Here is a 16878-nt window from a genome sequence, read left to right on the forward strand (position 1 = left end):
CAGTTGTGGAGGTCTGATTGGTTAAAGCTTTATTTATATAGCACCTTTTAAAACAGTGTATACAAAGTAGCCTACTTTACAAAGAGATGCATATGTGCATTCTCAGAAAAGATCAAAATACAAACATAAAATAGTTATAGTAAAACAAAGTAGCTACAATAACCAGTTATGTTAAAACAAAATACAACAATAAAAAATCAAGGAAAGGCCCTGCACAAATCTGTTTTGAGACTAGGCTGCTTTTTAAAAGTGCATAATGATAACTTTTGACAACGTTTAATTCAGGTGCGAAAATAATTAATATCTATAAAGCATGAGCACAGAGAGATTTGTGAGCGCACAGAACAGTTTGAGTGAGAGGAGAGACACGTTTTAAGTGAGCGCACACTTTCCGTGCGAGAGCAGCGTGTATCTGAGCGTGCGTGCGTCCGGTTTTGTGCAAGAGCAAAAGAAATCTGCGCGCTTTCGCACTACAATAATGCGCTCTCGACATTTGTCATTAAAATAATGCCATAACTTTGCCAAATGCAGCAATTTTTGCTTCTGTGGATGTGTTTGATGAAGTACATAAATTTTATATTTTATATTTATAAATTATTTTTAGAAATTCAATATTAAAATTATTTATTGTTATTATTATTGTTATATAATGTAATTATTTTATTTATTTATTTTTCAAAAACTATTAAGTAAAACATATAGCCTGCATTTATGTCATGTCATTAAAAATAATTTTGGGGATCTATATAATTATTTCCATGGCAAAGAATGAAAAATAAAGAATGATAAAACCAAGTTAATTGCTTGAGCAACACAAAATTGGTGTCATTTTGAAGCTTTGAAGTGCTTTTCAGTTAGCTGAAAACAGACTTGTAACACATTATACCATATTTCAGTTCACTCCTCAGATTTTCCACTACATTCATGCAGAAAGGGTGATAAAAATGAACAAATTAAACTTAACAGCATGTGTTAATGTGTTAAGCATGTGGCAGACGTACAGTATGAGACTATACTTCATTTACAGTAAGTGCTCATCGTCATCATTGCTTGTTGCACATTTTTTGCGCTTTGCCTTCAGTGCTAGTTCCTGGTTATATGTCCTCTAAGAGCTTTTTCTCTCTTCTCTTTACGTTCCTGAGCTCGTCTTTTTTTCCTTTCACTTGCTCTGTCTCGCAGCTGCGGTGAAATCCTTGCGGTTTTGTCTGGAAGGCGGCGTGAATTCTCTCTGATTCTGCCTCTCTCTGTCAGGTCCTTTGTCCTGCCGCAATTATCATAGTGATGGAAATGAAAGACACAAAAGAAGGAACGTGATTTTCAATTGGCAGCTTTTCAAAGTCTTTGTTCGTTTCTAATGTGACTGAAAGACAAAGCAGAAAAGGGGAAAACACAGGAGAGAAAAGGCACGTTTGTTTTGTAAAACGTTAACATGTGAGATGTATCTTTTGCATTACGGCCATGTTCATACTGCCATCTCTGTCTCTCTGTTCCTCTTCCAGACAGGCTAAGTTTAGTGCTTTTGTGGAATTTGTAACAGCAGAAAGTTTCCTCGAGTCTAAACGGATCAGACACACTCCATAGTGTCGGGTTTCTGCATCCTTTTTAGGGTTGACTGCCAGTTTAAACGGACTTGAGTTTGTGGTATAATGTTGATTACCACACAGATAATCATTTGGACTAGTCCTTTATTTTGCAAACGCAAGCAAAACTTACATTCACAGTAATGCACTTATAATGGAAGTCAATGGGGGAAGACGTGGAGGCTTTAAAGTTATTTGAGCTTTAAAGTTGCCTAAATCCATCTTTTAGCTGTGAGACTACTGTTGGAAGAGCTTCTAGACATGCATCACCAACCAACATTAATATTTCTGTAAAGTTACCAGGATTACCAGCTTTACATGGCCATTGTAAAAGGTGAAACATTGGATGTAACTTAGCACAGACAGCATTAGTAAATGGTTTTATCATGTTAACATATATAAAGTTTAAATCTGGTGGCTAAATTTTTATAGTATTTTGAAATATAGAGGTATTTTGATGTTTTTCCAGTGCAATATCGTCCCCATAGACTTCCATTGTAGTTAACGGTTTTTTGGAAAAGAAAAGAAAAGGAAAGGATGTGGCATGTGGCCAAGTATGGTGACCCATACTCAACTTACTGAGTTTGCTATTATTTTAATTAAAAATAATACAATTATAATAATAAAATAAATAAATAAAAATAAGCATTTTTTGTGGTGTTTCTGGTCAAAAATAACCGATCTACAAAAAATTGCTTGTAAATCTCTCATTATGCTATATTACCACCAAATATTGGATTCAATATTTTTATGAACTTGTTTTCTTTAAATAAGCACAGGGTTTGTATTTCTTTTTGGAACTGTTTGAACACAGGCCTGATTGATCTGAGCTTAGCCGCCTCAGTTTTTGAGTGAACGTTGCCAAAATGATCCACAAATAATGTTTTTTTCCACTCAATAGCTATGGTGCATAATAAGGCCAAAACATGCTAATTAAAAGAAGCTGATATTGACATTAAAAACAACAAACTGAAAGACCGTGTCAAAAAGTCTATTTCTGCGTTCAATGAAATGTTCTCTGAGAGTATATATAAAAATGTAACGTTTGGTTTGGGTTTTGTTTCATGTTCTTGTTTGGTGTTTCATGTTTCATGTTGGTTGTTCTAGTCATGTGCCTTGTTTCCCATTGGTTGGTTTATGTCACATGACCCTCTTTGTTTGGTGTATATATAGCCCTCTTGTTGCCCTTGTCTCTTGTCTAGCTTGCCGTTCACGAACTCACAGACTGTCCTGTCACAGACAAGTGGTCTGTCCATGTCTCTGCTCAGCCATGGCTTCCTGCTCTGCTGTCACCACCCGGCCTCCCTGCTCTGCCTGCTCCGTCATGGCTCCCTGCTCTGCCTGCTCCGCCATGGCTCCATGCTCCTATGGATCTGATCCATGGCCCAGGTCCTCCATTGATCCACAGTCTGCCTCTATTCCATGACCCAGGTCCTCCAGTGTTCCACAGTCTGCCACTGTTTCACGGCCCAGGTCCCTCTCTGCTCCATTGTCTGTCACTGCTCCATGGCCCGGGTCCTCCAGTGTTTCGCTGTCTGCCTCTGCTCCACGGCCCAGGTCCTCCAGTGCTTCACGGTCCAGGCCCAACTCTGCTCCACATTCTAGACCTACCCTTGCTCCAAGGTCCAGGCCCACCACTGCTCCATAGCCCATGGTCTTGCCCACTGCTTCATGGTCCTTGCCATGATTCTGATCCTGTTCCCCTGCATGGGCCTGGCCCTCCGTCCCTCCCCCAGTTCCACCTCCGCTCCACCACCCTTCTGGACTTTTTGGGTTTTGTTTGGATTGGGTATTATGTTAGGGCATCTGGAGCCGCCCTTAGAGGGGGGATATGTTTTGTTTGGTTTGGGTTTTGTTTCATGTTCTTGTTTTCGTGTCTTAATTTGTAATTTGATTCATGCTGTTAGTGTCATGCTTCCCTTGCCCTCATGTATTTCTGCCTTGTGTATGTGTCATGTTGTGATTGGTTGTTCTAGTCATGTGCCTTGTTTCCCATTGGTTGGTTTATGTCACGTGACCCTCTTTGTTTGGTGTATATATAGCCCTCTTGTTGCCCTTGTCTCTTGTCTAGCTTTGATGTTGTTATTCTGCTGTCGGTGAGTCTGTTTATGCCAAGTCAAGTCTGTTCGATTCAAGTCAAGTCTTTTGGATTATGTTTTGTGTTTATGTAAATAAACTGCACTTGAGTTCTCACTTCAGCTCGCCTTCCGTGGACCAATTCGTTACACAAAAACAACAATAAAAAAAGACCAAGAGCCCCATTCATTTGTTTCTTGATGACTCTTTCGTCACAGTGATGCAGCACATTTTTATCCGTGTATTTAGCAGTCAGTGGTTCTGTAGTTAATGACCCTGTGTTTCTACACCTTTTATCAGAGCTCTGCTTTTGTGTTCAGCAAATTTAATCGCTTCGTAATTGGGTGTTTTTTTTAAATATCAAAGTGGAGTGAAATTATAGGCTTGAGGTTGATAAACAGCAAAAAGGGCTGTGAGAGAATCAGCCATGCTTGGCCAGGTGAATACTGAGTCACATTGGCAGAGCAAAATTACCCAAATTCATTGCCTGCTTAGTGAGCTTCTTTGAAATGTCACAATATTTTAATGCAATAGGTGAGAGGAGAAAGTATATTTTATATCTAGAATAATTTTATATGTTCGTTGCCTGCATGCATGTATATTACCATAAATTAATAAAATGTCTTGTTAGATGAGCATGATTTTGCTTCTAGCTAATTTTGTAGTTAGATATATTTCTTCCAACTACAAAATGATAAATGTCACAAAGTATTTCCTCTAAAGATGAACAGAATAATATAAGAAATCTTTTTTTTTTGGCAGAAGTAAAATTGAGCCTAATTTTACTTTTATTTTAAACCATCTGTTGTGTTGTTTTCTTGATCAAAAACGCATTTCCCCTTTAAAGTATCAACCACAACTCATTCTTACTATGATAATGTAATAAAAATGACTCTTTGTAACTTATATTTAAGTTATATAATACTTATACCACATTTAGCCATGGATAGATGTGCACATTTGAACAAAATTGAAAAACTACTGTTTTAAATGGCTTTTTTAATATTGAAGTGCCACTTGACACAAACCCCAGTATAGTCTCGGGTTAATTTCAAGGCTATTAGCACACATAAAATGTAAAAATTATTTCAGTTAACTGAACTCCCATGATGCATGGGATTACCATATTATTTATTTCTCACGACTGCGACTGATTTCTAGATGCCTTTTTCTGGACGTAACAGAATAGGCAGCTTTTTTGGCATAATGCGCCATAAAATCACAAAAATACCCTCCAACAGCTCTCACAAGGCAAGATAGAAATCAAAGCTTTCATAAAAGCACTTCTGGCACAGGTAAGCCATTTTAGATTACACATTTGAAGGCGAGCGAATATCTCGAAATGGCAGTCTGTAAAAAATCTCCCCGAGCAGAAATGGTAGTGCATTTGAGAAGAACCCCAGGGTTATGATGCCCTCCGTGGACGTCTGGGAGTTTCTGTGATAGCGGCTCAGAGAAATGAGCGCCGGCCACATCTTCAGTCAAACCTCCAAATGAGTTTGTTTTAATAGTTTATGTCTGCCCTTCCTAAGTGGCTTTCAATTCATTCTGACACTGAATATAAAGACCCAGCCGGCGCTGAAACGCAGATAGCGCTTGGCGCATTAATATTACCAGGCACCATCATTTACAATCACCCCTACGATTGCGAAATCGCAAGCACCGCTGTTTATTTCTTTCCGTACAGCACTGGATGCTGGTTGTAGATGAGATAGGGGTGTTTCTAAGTGGTACGATCCCTCTCTATTGCTACGGTGGGAAGAACTAGGCATTAATCTTCACTGCTTGGACAGAGGGAAATTAATGATCATTTGCGCTGACGACATAATCGGGCTTCACGCTGTCCTCCGATACTAAATTGCCATCTTTGTTCCACGTAATATCTCTCTCTCTTTCTCTCTCCCACTCTCAATCTTTGCTCGTTTCCTGGTCGTTTGCCGTTATCAGTCATTAAGTGGCTGGTTCCCATGGCAACGGCGGTTTGGAGATGGCCTGGTAGGGTGTTAACTGGCCTCTGGTCTAACGCGGTGAAATTACCTCGTCACGCTCCAAAGGTCTGCGTGCTCTTCAAGGTGACCGTTGTGCACTTTTGTCACAGCTGTCGGTTTGCATGCGAAGGTCACGGCGTGCATGTGTGTATGTGTGAGACGGAGTTAAAGGAGTTAACTCACCCACAAACGAAGGTTCTGTCATTGCTCACCTTTGTGTTATTTCAAACCTTTCTTTTATCTATAGGACACAAAAGGAGATGTTTTACAGAATGTCCTGGCTGCTGTTTCTCAGACCGTGAAAGTGAATGGGGACTGGGATACATGTGTATTCAAATAATGCCTCAAGATGCATTGCACATGTTTTTATGTTGATTATGAAATCAATGACAAAAATCAATGAGGTCTGATGTTAAACCTGCGGCGACATGTCTTGATGCGCCATTTTTGAATGCACTTCTAATTCCATACAATGTAAGTAAATAGTGACTGGGATGCATTCATGTACATTGAAACATGATGTTTCAAGATGTGTCCCGCTATCTCTGAAGCCAATGAAAAGACGTGTCAGTCGATTGTATTTGATGTCATTAACATGAAACATGGTTTTGAGGTGCCTCAATTACATATACATGAACATGAGTACATGAATAATGACTTTAGTTTCACTCTGTTCCTCACATAAAACTATTGAATGACTTCAGAAGACTTTTAATGTAATGCACAAGTCATATAGATGCTTGCGATGGTGCTTTTTGTCATTTTTGGCACTTGACAGCACTTGGTCACCATGCACATTGTTTGGAAAAGAGCCGCTTCAACACCGCATTTTGCATTTATGTGTTTGGCTTTTATGCAAAGCAACTTACATTGCTTTCAGGGTATACATTTGATCAGTTCATACAGTTAACTGAAACTAAAATCAAGTCAATTTACTTGCTTCAAATAAAATCTATTTAAACTTATAAAAAATGACAAAACACAACAATATATCTTTAAACTTTATCTTTAAACTTAAAGATTCAAAATATTAATACAAATGAACTAATAATCTTATTAGCTATGTTTCAATCCAAAGTTGCGAATTTAAAGGGGTTGTTCACCCAAATATTAATTTTCTGTCATAATTTAGTTGTTCTAATATTAAGGCCCTATGAAATCCATTTAATTTTTTCCCCAAATTCCGTTTTAGTTTTTTCAAAATTCATTTTTTTCTATTTACATTTTCTAAACTCAGTTTTAATGGTTAAATAAAATTGTATTACTAAAAAAGCATTTATAATTAATTGAAATAATGAAATTTACACAATTCAACAGCAATTTATTAAAAGTTTAACAAAAATTACTTTTTTAAGGCCCTATGAAATATTTATGCATTTCCTTCCAGTGTTTTCCCCCCCTTAAATTCAGATAAAATTCATGGATGTAATCATAGCTAATGATACTAAAATAACACTGGGTCGCACTGAAGAAAGAAAGTCATACAGGTTTGGAGTGACGTGAGAGTGAGTAAATGATGACAGAATGCTCATTTATGGGTGAGTTACTCCTTTAACGAAATCAGGATTTCTCACGGATTGCCCATTTCCTGACCTCCTCGGAAACTCCTCGTCCGGTTTTTATTTGCTCTAACAGAACGCACGCATTAACACAGCGTGCTAAAAGCCTTATCTCCTTACACTTCTCTTTAGGTGTCCTCTCTTTTCGCCAGTCCCTTTTAAAGGGTTTTGACCCTGTTGGCATTTTACATGGGCGACACGTCCCTTTAATTACTCTCTCGTTTTGTCTCCCAACGCTCTCTTGCTCGCTCTATCTGCCTCGCCAAGAAACACGTTGAATGTCATGTGTGTGGGTTTGGGCATTTATGCTAAACGCTGGTGTCACATGGTATTTGAATATCCAGGGCTGCTTTGTAATGCTAGAAATGCTTGTTTTATACATATTTGAGATGTCAATCATGCCTGCAAAAACTTAATATATGAAAATGCTTTTTAGACACCAGTATATCTATGCATAAACACAATTTATGTTTTAAAATGCACTTATAGATGTATGCACCCGGTTCAGTGCAGTGATGTTGCACTGCAGAGAGTTCATGTAGTTCAGGTGTTTTCTGAAGGCTTCGGTTTAAACAGTCAAGGTCAATGATGGAAAAGCTTGTGATCGCGTGTGTTTCCCTTTTTATTGGGAACAATAAACTGAATGTTATATGTAAGTGGTCAGATCTGAGTTTTTAGTCCTGTCCTCTCTCATGTAGTTTTAGTTTGCGTGTATTTCCTAAAAGTTTTGCTTGAACATTCAAGTTTGTCATGCAACTTTATGTCAGAATTTGGAAATCTTTGTTTCCAAATTGTGAATTTGGAAACTGGTATTAATGAAGACTTAGTATTGCATTTTCCAAAAAACTGTTTTATTCAAAGTCCGGATGATTTGGGGTTTGGGAATCTCACAAAACCTGTCAAGTATATATTTTACTCCAAAATCATAAGAAATAAGAAATTATAATTAACATAATAAATTAAAGCTTATTTTATTGTAACTTATAATTGTTATTGCATTTTGCAATAATAATGAATATATTTATTGACTATTTAAAAGAATAATGTACTTATTGTTGTTGTTGTTGTTGTTAACATTTAATAATAGTTATTTTAAAAAATACACTTAACAGTAATTTGTGCTTAGTTGTCATAAAAATGTCACAAAGCTTAATGGTTCTAAAAACCTTTTTGCTCACACAAAAATTTATGTATTTGTATTTTCTAGGAATGTACATGTAATGTGTACATGCTTTTAATTCACCCTTATTCAAACCTGATACAGTATGTGCAGCAGTTTTTTTCCCCCTTTTCATTTCATTGCATTTTTCATTGTCGATGAACCTCCCATGAACAGCAATCTTCAGTGTTTTTCCTCTAGTCAGCTCAGGAACACAGCCATTATCAAGTGCGAGTGATCCCTGCAGATCTTTAGCCATCACCCTAGAGTTCTCCGTCGATTGTTTGAGGATTCTGCAGTGTGCCCTTGGACATATTTTTGTAGGACAACCACTCCAGCGGAGAGAAGCAGCGGTGCTGGATTTCATTCTGATTGTGAAGCGAAATCCTTTGGTAACCCTTTGCAGTCTTAAGAGCTTCAACAGCCCTTCTGAGGTCTTCTGAAATCTTCATACTGCACTTGAACAGAAATCTGTTTGTGAAGGGCTGGTAAACACACTGCTCATGCGGCAGCGAAGGTCAAATGCACTTGTACGATGATTGGAACAACTCGCCCCAATTATTGTTTTCAACAAGTCATTATAGTTTCCTCCAATGACCTTGTCAGTGAGGTTTGCTAAAACTTGCATCCCAATTACCATTTCTAACGCCAAGTATTAAATGTAGCTTTTTAGTAAAAATTAAACTGCCTTTATTGTGACATAGCTGATAATATCAGATCAGATTTAAGGAGCCGTTCTTGCAGAAATCTAGATAATTTTAATCGTGTGTATTTTGGAGCCATGTTTAAAGATAAAGCCACACATTGGATTCAAATAAAATATCCCATCAGTGGACACGAGCTCAATTCCGATTTATCAAAAGATTCCTCATGTGTTAATTGCGTTCCTCGGGGGGTATAATGGCGAGCAATTAAAGGCAGATCAGACCTGTCGTTTCAGCAGCAGGATGCACATCTGGCAAGCCTTCATCAACCTCCTCCTCCTCGGCTGTCTGGGTTTGCAAACTTCCTGTCAGAGTAGTAGCTGTAAAGCAGTGTTCTTTTGCGGTTTGAATTTAACAGTATGTGGCCATCAATTAAATTATGTTTTCACTTATCAGGATAAGAAGGAGAGGGAAAAAAGCCAGCAGGGATGATTTGGATCGTAACGGGGTGGAATCATTTTGTCACATGAGTGCGCATATTTTAAAAAAATTTTTGAGCATACATGTCAAAGTCAACATGAAGTTGCTTTCCTTGCCTGTGAGCAAATCATCAGTGCTTCAGGTAAAAAAATTAAAATATAAATATGCATGATGTATTGCAAATACCTGCCTTTCTTTTGCTATTTTCGAACATTCCCAAACTTCTCGGTCATCCCATCATTAGCTGTCCACATGGCTGAAAGCAGTCCACCCCCCGTATACATTACGGTTGATGCTGGTCCGGTTCTCTCACTCGTTCATGCCTCATTGCACAGCTGAATAAATCACTCTAAACTGAATTTAATGGCTTTATATCTGAACAGGTTTCTATGGACTGAGGCAGATTTTTCTTTAAGTGAGAGCTAACTTTACTTTACTTAGCCCGCACAAGGGCAATGGCTGCGCGTTTAGAATTCATTTGACATTTGAGGTGGCAGGGGACTCGTTTGGTGACATTTCGCCGCCATTTACAGAAATGTGTTCGGCAGAATTCAAAGTTAAGAAAGGCTGCGATTACATCAGTCTTTTCACGTATTGTCCAAGGACACATTCGTATGTCATTTTACCAACTGACCACATACATGCTCTGTAGGTGGAAATAAAAATCCACAAATCCCTGCATGAAAGCAGAAACTGCTCTCAAAGCCATCTGAAGTCATCTTTTTGTGCATTTTCGAGCTTTATGCCGTTTTATGGAGTGACTTTGGACATCTGGAATTGTAAATTACAGAAAAAGTGATAGATCAAAATACGCGGCTTGTCAGTGTAGGGAAATAAAAATCATTATTAATATCTAGGTTTTTCAGCTAGACAGCAATGGGATTGAATGCCGAGCAAATTGAGACTTTTTTTAAGTCTCCCCTGCTTCTCAATGTTTCTCCTTAAAAAAAGTGTCTCTCTTTAAGTTCTTTGAACAATAAACAATGATTTTTGATTGCAGATAACAATGTCGGAAACCAAATGTTAAAGATCTCAATGTGACCATGAAAATTTCTCAACAAATTATCCTAGAACCAAATTATCTAGTCTTTGCCATCCATATTAATTAATTAGCTCAATACTATTTCTGTGTCAATGATTTATGATTTTTGACTCCTTTAGAGGAGACATAAAAACACCTGAGACAAAGCTGATATTTAAATAAGGCATAACTAATAGTCTCTTGAGCAATGAAAGATCAACTTTTAGGTGATATAATTTTCTTCACAGGATTGTTACTTGATGCGTTTTGATCAGGCAGTTTGATTGTGTGTCGTAGCACAAACATTATTATTATTTTTGATTAGCTTGAGGCTCCTGATTAACGTTTGTGATTCCATCCACATCTATCTGCGGTGATACTACAAGTGATATCTTAATTCAGTCTGGCTTCTTTGAAGATTAAGTCTATGTTTGGGTCCATGCATATGGACAATCATAAAACATGCCTCAGTCTTCTGCCCAGAGAGGATTAATGATGAATCATTGAGGTATGATCTGTTTCTGGGAGTTCTGGGTGAGTACGTTCGGTATATATAGTAACTTAATCCAAAACAGAAACAGGAAAAAAAGGCTTTTGGGTGTTTAGTAATCGAGAACAATTAGGAGCAATGCTCTTGTTCTTAATCACACACACTTTAATTTTAGCTCAACCCTGAGTAAAAGCCTGCAGGCTACAGACTCTCACACAGGAGCCAGAGAGAGAGAGATTGAGACAAGACGAGACATTAACAACTGAAACAAATGGAAGTGGTGTGTGAAAAGCACCAGCATGATTCTAGGTGTTTATTGGGCATTTTATCAAGCACACACTTCTCCTCAACGTGACACATGGTTTGTGCTATGATATTTTGTTGTTGAAGTTGATTTTCATGCCAAAGTGTAATGCATAGGAGCTTTTAAGATCTCTAAGCACAAGTATAATCAATAGTAATAATAATGATTTAACAAATGCCATTAATAATACAGTGATTCAGTGGAGGATAGGAGACTAGACGTGTGCAGCCGATAGATTGTGCTCACGTTGATGGACAGATGACGACCTTCATCAGCAAAGCAGGAAATAGAGGAGTGATTAGCATGATGAGCTCAACACACACACACACACACACACATATCTCCTAGCTATCGGTACAATCAGCTCACAAAGGGAGGCTTCGAGGTTTGTAGCCGTGAGAGTTTGTGTGTCAAACTCAATCAAAGACAGCCTGAAGTGTATGTTTGTCTGCTTGCATGTGTGTGTGAGAGAACTCATGTGTCACAGCTGGTTTCCTGTTTCCACCTTCTCTACATTAATTAGTTATCAGCTCTATCCAAGGAACGCAGACGTAATTGGCAGATTACAGCACAATTTTCCTTAATTGCATCCTGTGTTGTGACATTGACTTTAGGCGCATAACTAACCCACCCACACCGAACCTGAACCTCCATCTGCCCCTTGCCCTCCCGTTTATTGTATAGTATAGGGTTGAATATCATTTAAATTTTCAGTTCAGATTCTTATCGATTCCTAGTTTCGATTCCAATGTGGTTTAAAAAAAAATTAAGTCAAACATTTAGATATCAAACATATTTATTCTGTCTCTTTTTGCAAAACATTTAATTACTGCTGAATACAATGAACAAAAATCAGCCAGCTACATAAAAACTGGACTCTATTAAGAGCTGTTTGTTTGCAAAATAGAGCTGCATGATTCTGGATAAATTGATAACGTTGGATAATTTTTTTTACATTTTTTATAATGGAGTTTGTAGTTCTCTCACAATTCTGAAGAAAAATATTAGACAACTATAGAAAATCTCATGGAATGTATGAATTGAATGATTCAGTGACAATGAGATTTACTTGTTTCTTCACTGGATGAATCGGTGTCTTTGAATTAATCTCTTGAATGAATGATTCAAAGACAAATACATTTTTAACAGTCCCTTTTCACCACCTAAAAAAAAGATGCGCACAAAGGAATTGTTAGGTGGAATTGAAATTTTAATTTTACAAGAAGTATCCAATTCTTGAATTATAATTGATTTTCTATTCCCAACCCTAGTAATATATCATTATATAATGTTAAAACAATGTTTATAGGTGGAACTTGGAACATTTCTGACATTAAATGTCTTCGTTCTGTGTAAATTTGCTTATTATTGTAATGAATATAATGCATTCAACAGCAGTATATTAAACAGAATATTATTAAAGTCAACATGACGTCAACGTTGATAAAAATGTAAAATAAACAAAATATTTTTTAAATAATTGTTTAACAAATAGTTCAATTAAAATAAAAAATAATAATCAAATATGTAATGAATAAATAGTAAAATATTTTATATATAAATGAATCATTCTAAAATGAAAAAAGCTAAATAAAATGCTTACTAAAAATGAATATTATATTTGTTTACCTGCATGTCATGTAGCGGTTAACCAACATAAGAGAACTGTGAACATGTGAATATCTGCTTGAAGGTTTTAAATTAATATTGAAATAATTTTAAAATAATTATTAAAATATTAACTTAAAACCTTAAAGGTGATAGATATATCATGAAAATCTGACTTTTCCAGGTTTTAAGTCTTATAATCTAGTCCCCAGTGCATCTACCAACCAAGGAAACATGAAAATGATTAACCTAGTAACTTTGTTTTGAGAAGCCTTTTTCTGCAAGCGTCTGAGAAAACGAGCGCGTCTGATAGTTTAGTACTCACATGCTGTGACAGCCGCTTTCTGTACAACATAATCATGATAATCAGAACCAAAACAGATGTTTTTTAGCAGGTACGAGCTGTAATGTCGCAGCTCTATTCTGGAAAAGGGGGCGGGGAGGAGCAGCTCATTTGCATTTAAAGAGACAGGCCCGAAAAACAGCCTGTTTCTGCTTCCACGCAAAATAGGCATTTTCAAAATCAATCTAGTCCCCAGTGCATCTACCAACCAAGGAAACATGAAAATGATTAACCCAGTAACTTTGTTTTGAGAAGCCTTTTTCTGCAAGCGTCTGAGAAAACGAGCGCGTCTGATAGTTTAGTACTCACATGCTGTGACAGCCGCTTTCTGTACAACATAATCATGATAATCAGAACCAAAACAGATGTTTTTTAGCAGGTACGAGCTGTAATGTCGCAGCTCTATTCTGGAAAAGGGGGCGGGGAGGAGCAGCTCATTTGCATTTAAAGAGACAGGCCCGAAAAACAGCCTGTTTCTGCTTCCACGCAAAATAGGCATTTTCAAAATTATATAATAAATGATCTTTGTGGTATTTTGAGCTGAAACTTCACAGACACATTCTGGGGACACATGAGACTTGTATTACATATTGTAAAAAGGGGCATAATATGTCTCCTTTAAAGGGTCCACAGCGCAAAGTTCTAAGTATTTCCTCAGCAACCAGCATGGATCAGCTCTAGGCATGACGAAGCAGATATCGTTTAGACCTCTTTTGGAAGGCCAAACAAAGTAGTTTCGCTTTCACAATGAATCACACAGTGCCTTCACGACATGGCTGCGGCAACAACAATACTACAGCGAGAATAAAAGTTACGCCTTATTTCTTTGCGGAACATTTGGACGGCATTATGCAAATCTTCCCACATTGTGATGTAGATATGTGCGGGCGTGTTAGAACGAGCCGTTTTAGGTAGGTGTGGTTGACTTAAGTTTTATAAAGAATATCTCTTTGGATTTGAGACTTTAGTCTTTGCAACTTTACAGATCTTCTTTATGCACCAAGAGCTTGTAACACTCCAGAGAGAAAGGAAAAATTAAAATCGCATCATATGACTCCTTTAAAGTAGATTTTTTTTTAGGTAACAGGTTTGTCTCATAACGTTTGTGAATCACCAACAGAATTTCGTTTCTTGTTGTCTTTAAATGAATCAGGCATGAATGAGCGAACTTTTATGCTAGTTAAGAGAAAGAAAGAGTGATTGAGAGGTAGAGGGTAAAAGATATACAGAACTGGAAGTAATGCACACGCAATCCCCTCTATCAGCAAGTTAATAAAGAGCTGACGTTCATATCTATCTTAAAGACTGATACCATAAAGAGATGAGGAGCGTGTGGTGTCTCCATCTCTCATATCCGCTCTTCTGACCATGACTATGTGTGCTATTTTACAGCTGATGGTGTCAGTGTTGGGGAAAGTTACTTTTAAAAGTAATGCATTACAATATTGCATTACTCCCTAAAAAAGTAACTAATTACGTTACTTAGTTATTTTTTATGGAAAGTAATGCATTACGTTACTTTTGCGTTACTTTTTTAATCTGGGCTGGGCTTATTTGTTTGTTTTTAATATAAAAAGTTCTTCTTTTACAAATGTAAAAGCCCTTTCACAACAAAAGTGAAATGAATGAGCCTCAGGCTGAAGGAAATGTTAATTCACGTCTGTACAGTAGGGCTGGTCCGAATACCATTTTTTGAGCTTCGAAGCTTCGGTAGTAATCAACACCAAATATTCGAAGCTTTGGAGGGAGGGGGCTGAACATATTCTTCTCTCAACACCGTGTCTACACCGGACGGCGCGACAAAATACAATAGAACCTATTATGCTGTCTACGCTGGATGCGGCGTGGCGCGACAAATTTCCGACAGTACTCTGCTGCACAAATTTCAAATGATTTTCAACGGTCGCTTCATCGTGTCCAGTGAAGACCGACTTTAGCTGTTGTGGCGCGGCGCGGTGTAGACACGGTGTAATAAAGGCAGGAATCTCTGTGTGTCTGTCTGTCTGTTTGCATTTTTATTATGTTGAGAACCGTTCATCCAATCGTCTTCACGCGTGGCGGGTGTGTTGCTGCGGACCCAAGGGAGTGCAGGGTCGGATTTTGGTGCAATATGGACACGCGACACGTTCGGAATTAATAAACTTTTAATAAAGTACAGAACAGCGCGAGCCAGAAGTGGCGCGCCTCACGCGGGCAGGGCTTATATGCTCCGAGAACGGACACTGCACTAGTGATACAAAACAAACAGGTCTGTTAAGAGCAATACTTTTAATATAGACAAATTATTATTAGGCTGGGTTACTGTACGTTTTTTTATGACTGCCGTTATTCGCAAGTATTTTCCAAGCAAATTAAGTGCACGTTTTTATCATGTGTAAAATTACTGATTAACATGGCTGATAAAGCAGCTCGTTTTTTACACCAACAAAGGCGTATTACTTACAGAACTGTGATTTTTCAAACTTGATGTGCTTTTGTGGTAGGCCAGTTTCAAATCGCATATTTGGCACACTGCCTTTGTCTTGTCCTCACTCAATTTAAAGTGTATTGCATTACTCCCTAAAAAAGTAACTAATTACGTTACTTAGTTATTTTTTATGGAAAGTAATGCATTACGTTACTTTTGCGTTACTTTTTTAATCTGGGCTGGGCTTATTTGTTTGTTTTTAATATAAAAAGTTCTTCTTTTACAAATGTAAAAGCCCTTTCACAACAAAAGTGAAATGAATGAGCCTCAGGCTGAAGGAAATGTTAATTCACGTCTGTACAGTAGGGCTGTTCCGAATACCATTTTTTGAGCTTCGAAGCTTCGGTAGTAATCAACACCAAATATTCGAAGCTTTGGAGGGAGGGGGCTGAACATATTCTTCTCTCAACACCGTGTCTACACCGGACGGCGCGACAAAATACAATAGAACCTATTATGCTGTCTACGCTGGATGCGGCGCGGTGCGGCGCGACAAATTTCCGACAGTACTCTGCTGCACAAATTTCAAATGATTTTCAACGGTCGCTTCATCGTGTCCAGTGAAGACCGACTTTAGCTGTTGTGGCGCGGCGCGGTGTAGACACGGTGTAATAAAGGCAGGAATCTCTGTGTGTCTGTCTGTCTGTTTGCATTTTTATTATGTTGAGAACCGTTCATCCAATCGTCTTCACGCGTGGCGGGTGTGTTGCTGCGGACCCAAGGGAGTGCAGGGTCGGATTTTGGTGCAATATGGACACGCGACACGTTCGGAATTAATAAACTTTTAATAAAGTACAGAACAGCGCGAGCCAGAAGTGGCGCGCCTCACGCGGGCAGGGCTTATATGCTCCGAGAACGGACACTGCACTAGTGATACAAAACAAACAGGTCTGTTAAGAGCAATACTTTTAATATAGACAAATTATTATTAGGCTGGGTTACTGTACGTTTTTTTATGACTGCCGTTATTCGCAAGTATTTTCCAAGCAAATTAAGTGCACGTTTTTATCATGTGTAAAATTACTGATTAACATGGCTGATAAAGTATTTGGCACTGTCTTGTCCTCACTCAATTTAAAGTGCTCCCACACAGCTGAGGTCTTCACATTTTTGTTTTCTCTTCCACTCTTCCAGAATCATGACGTTCACTCATGGGCGA

The 16878-nt window shown here is 37.9% G+C and overlaps 1 protein-coding gene across 1 annotated transcript in view; it reads left to right on the top strand.

Moving 5' to 3' along the window:
• The first annotated feature begins 4862 nt into the window (after positions 1 to 4862).
• The window catches only part of LOC107595439 (voltage-dependent calcium channel subunit alpha-2/delta-2-like), a 205684-nt gene continuing 193668 nt past the window's right edge, over positions 4863 to 16878 (top strand). Inside the window, exons 1-2 of the mRNA XM_016285843.1 lie at positions 4863 to 4907; positions 5892 to 5948. Of these exons, the coding sequence (XP_016141329.1) occupies positions 4863 to 4907; positions 5892 to 5948 (102 nt within the window). The remainder of the gene's footprint in view (positions 4908 to 5891; positions 5949 to 16878) is intronic.

This window comes from Sinocyclocheilus grahami, unplaced genomic scaffold (assembly GCF_001515645.1).
Source record: "Sinocyclocheilus grahami isolate Dianchi unplaced genomic scaffold, SAMN03320097.WGS_v1.1 scaffold202.1, whole genome shotgun sequence".
Lineage (NCBI taxonomy): Eukaryota > Metazoa > Chordata > Actinopteri > Cypriniformes > Cyprinidae > Sinocyclocheilus > Sinocyclocheilus grahami.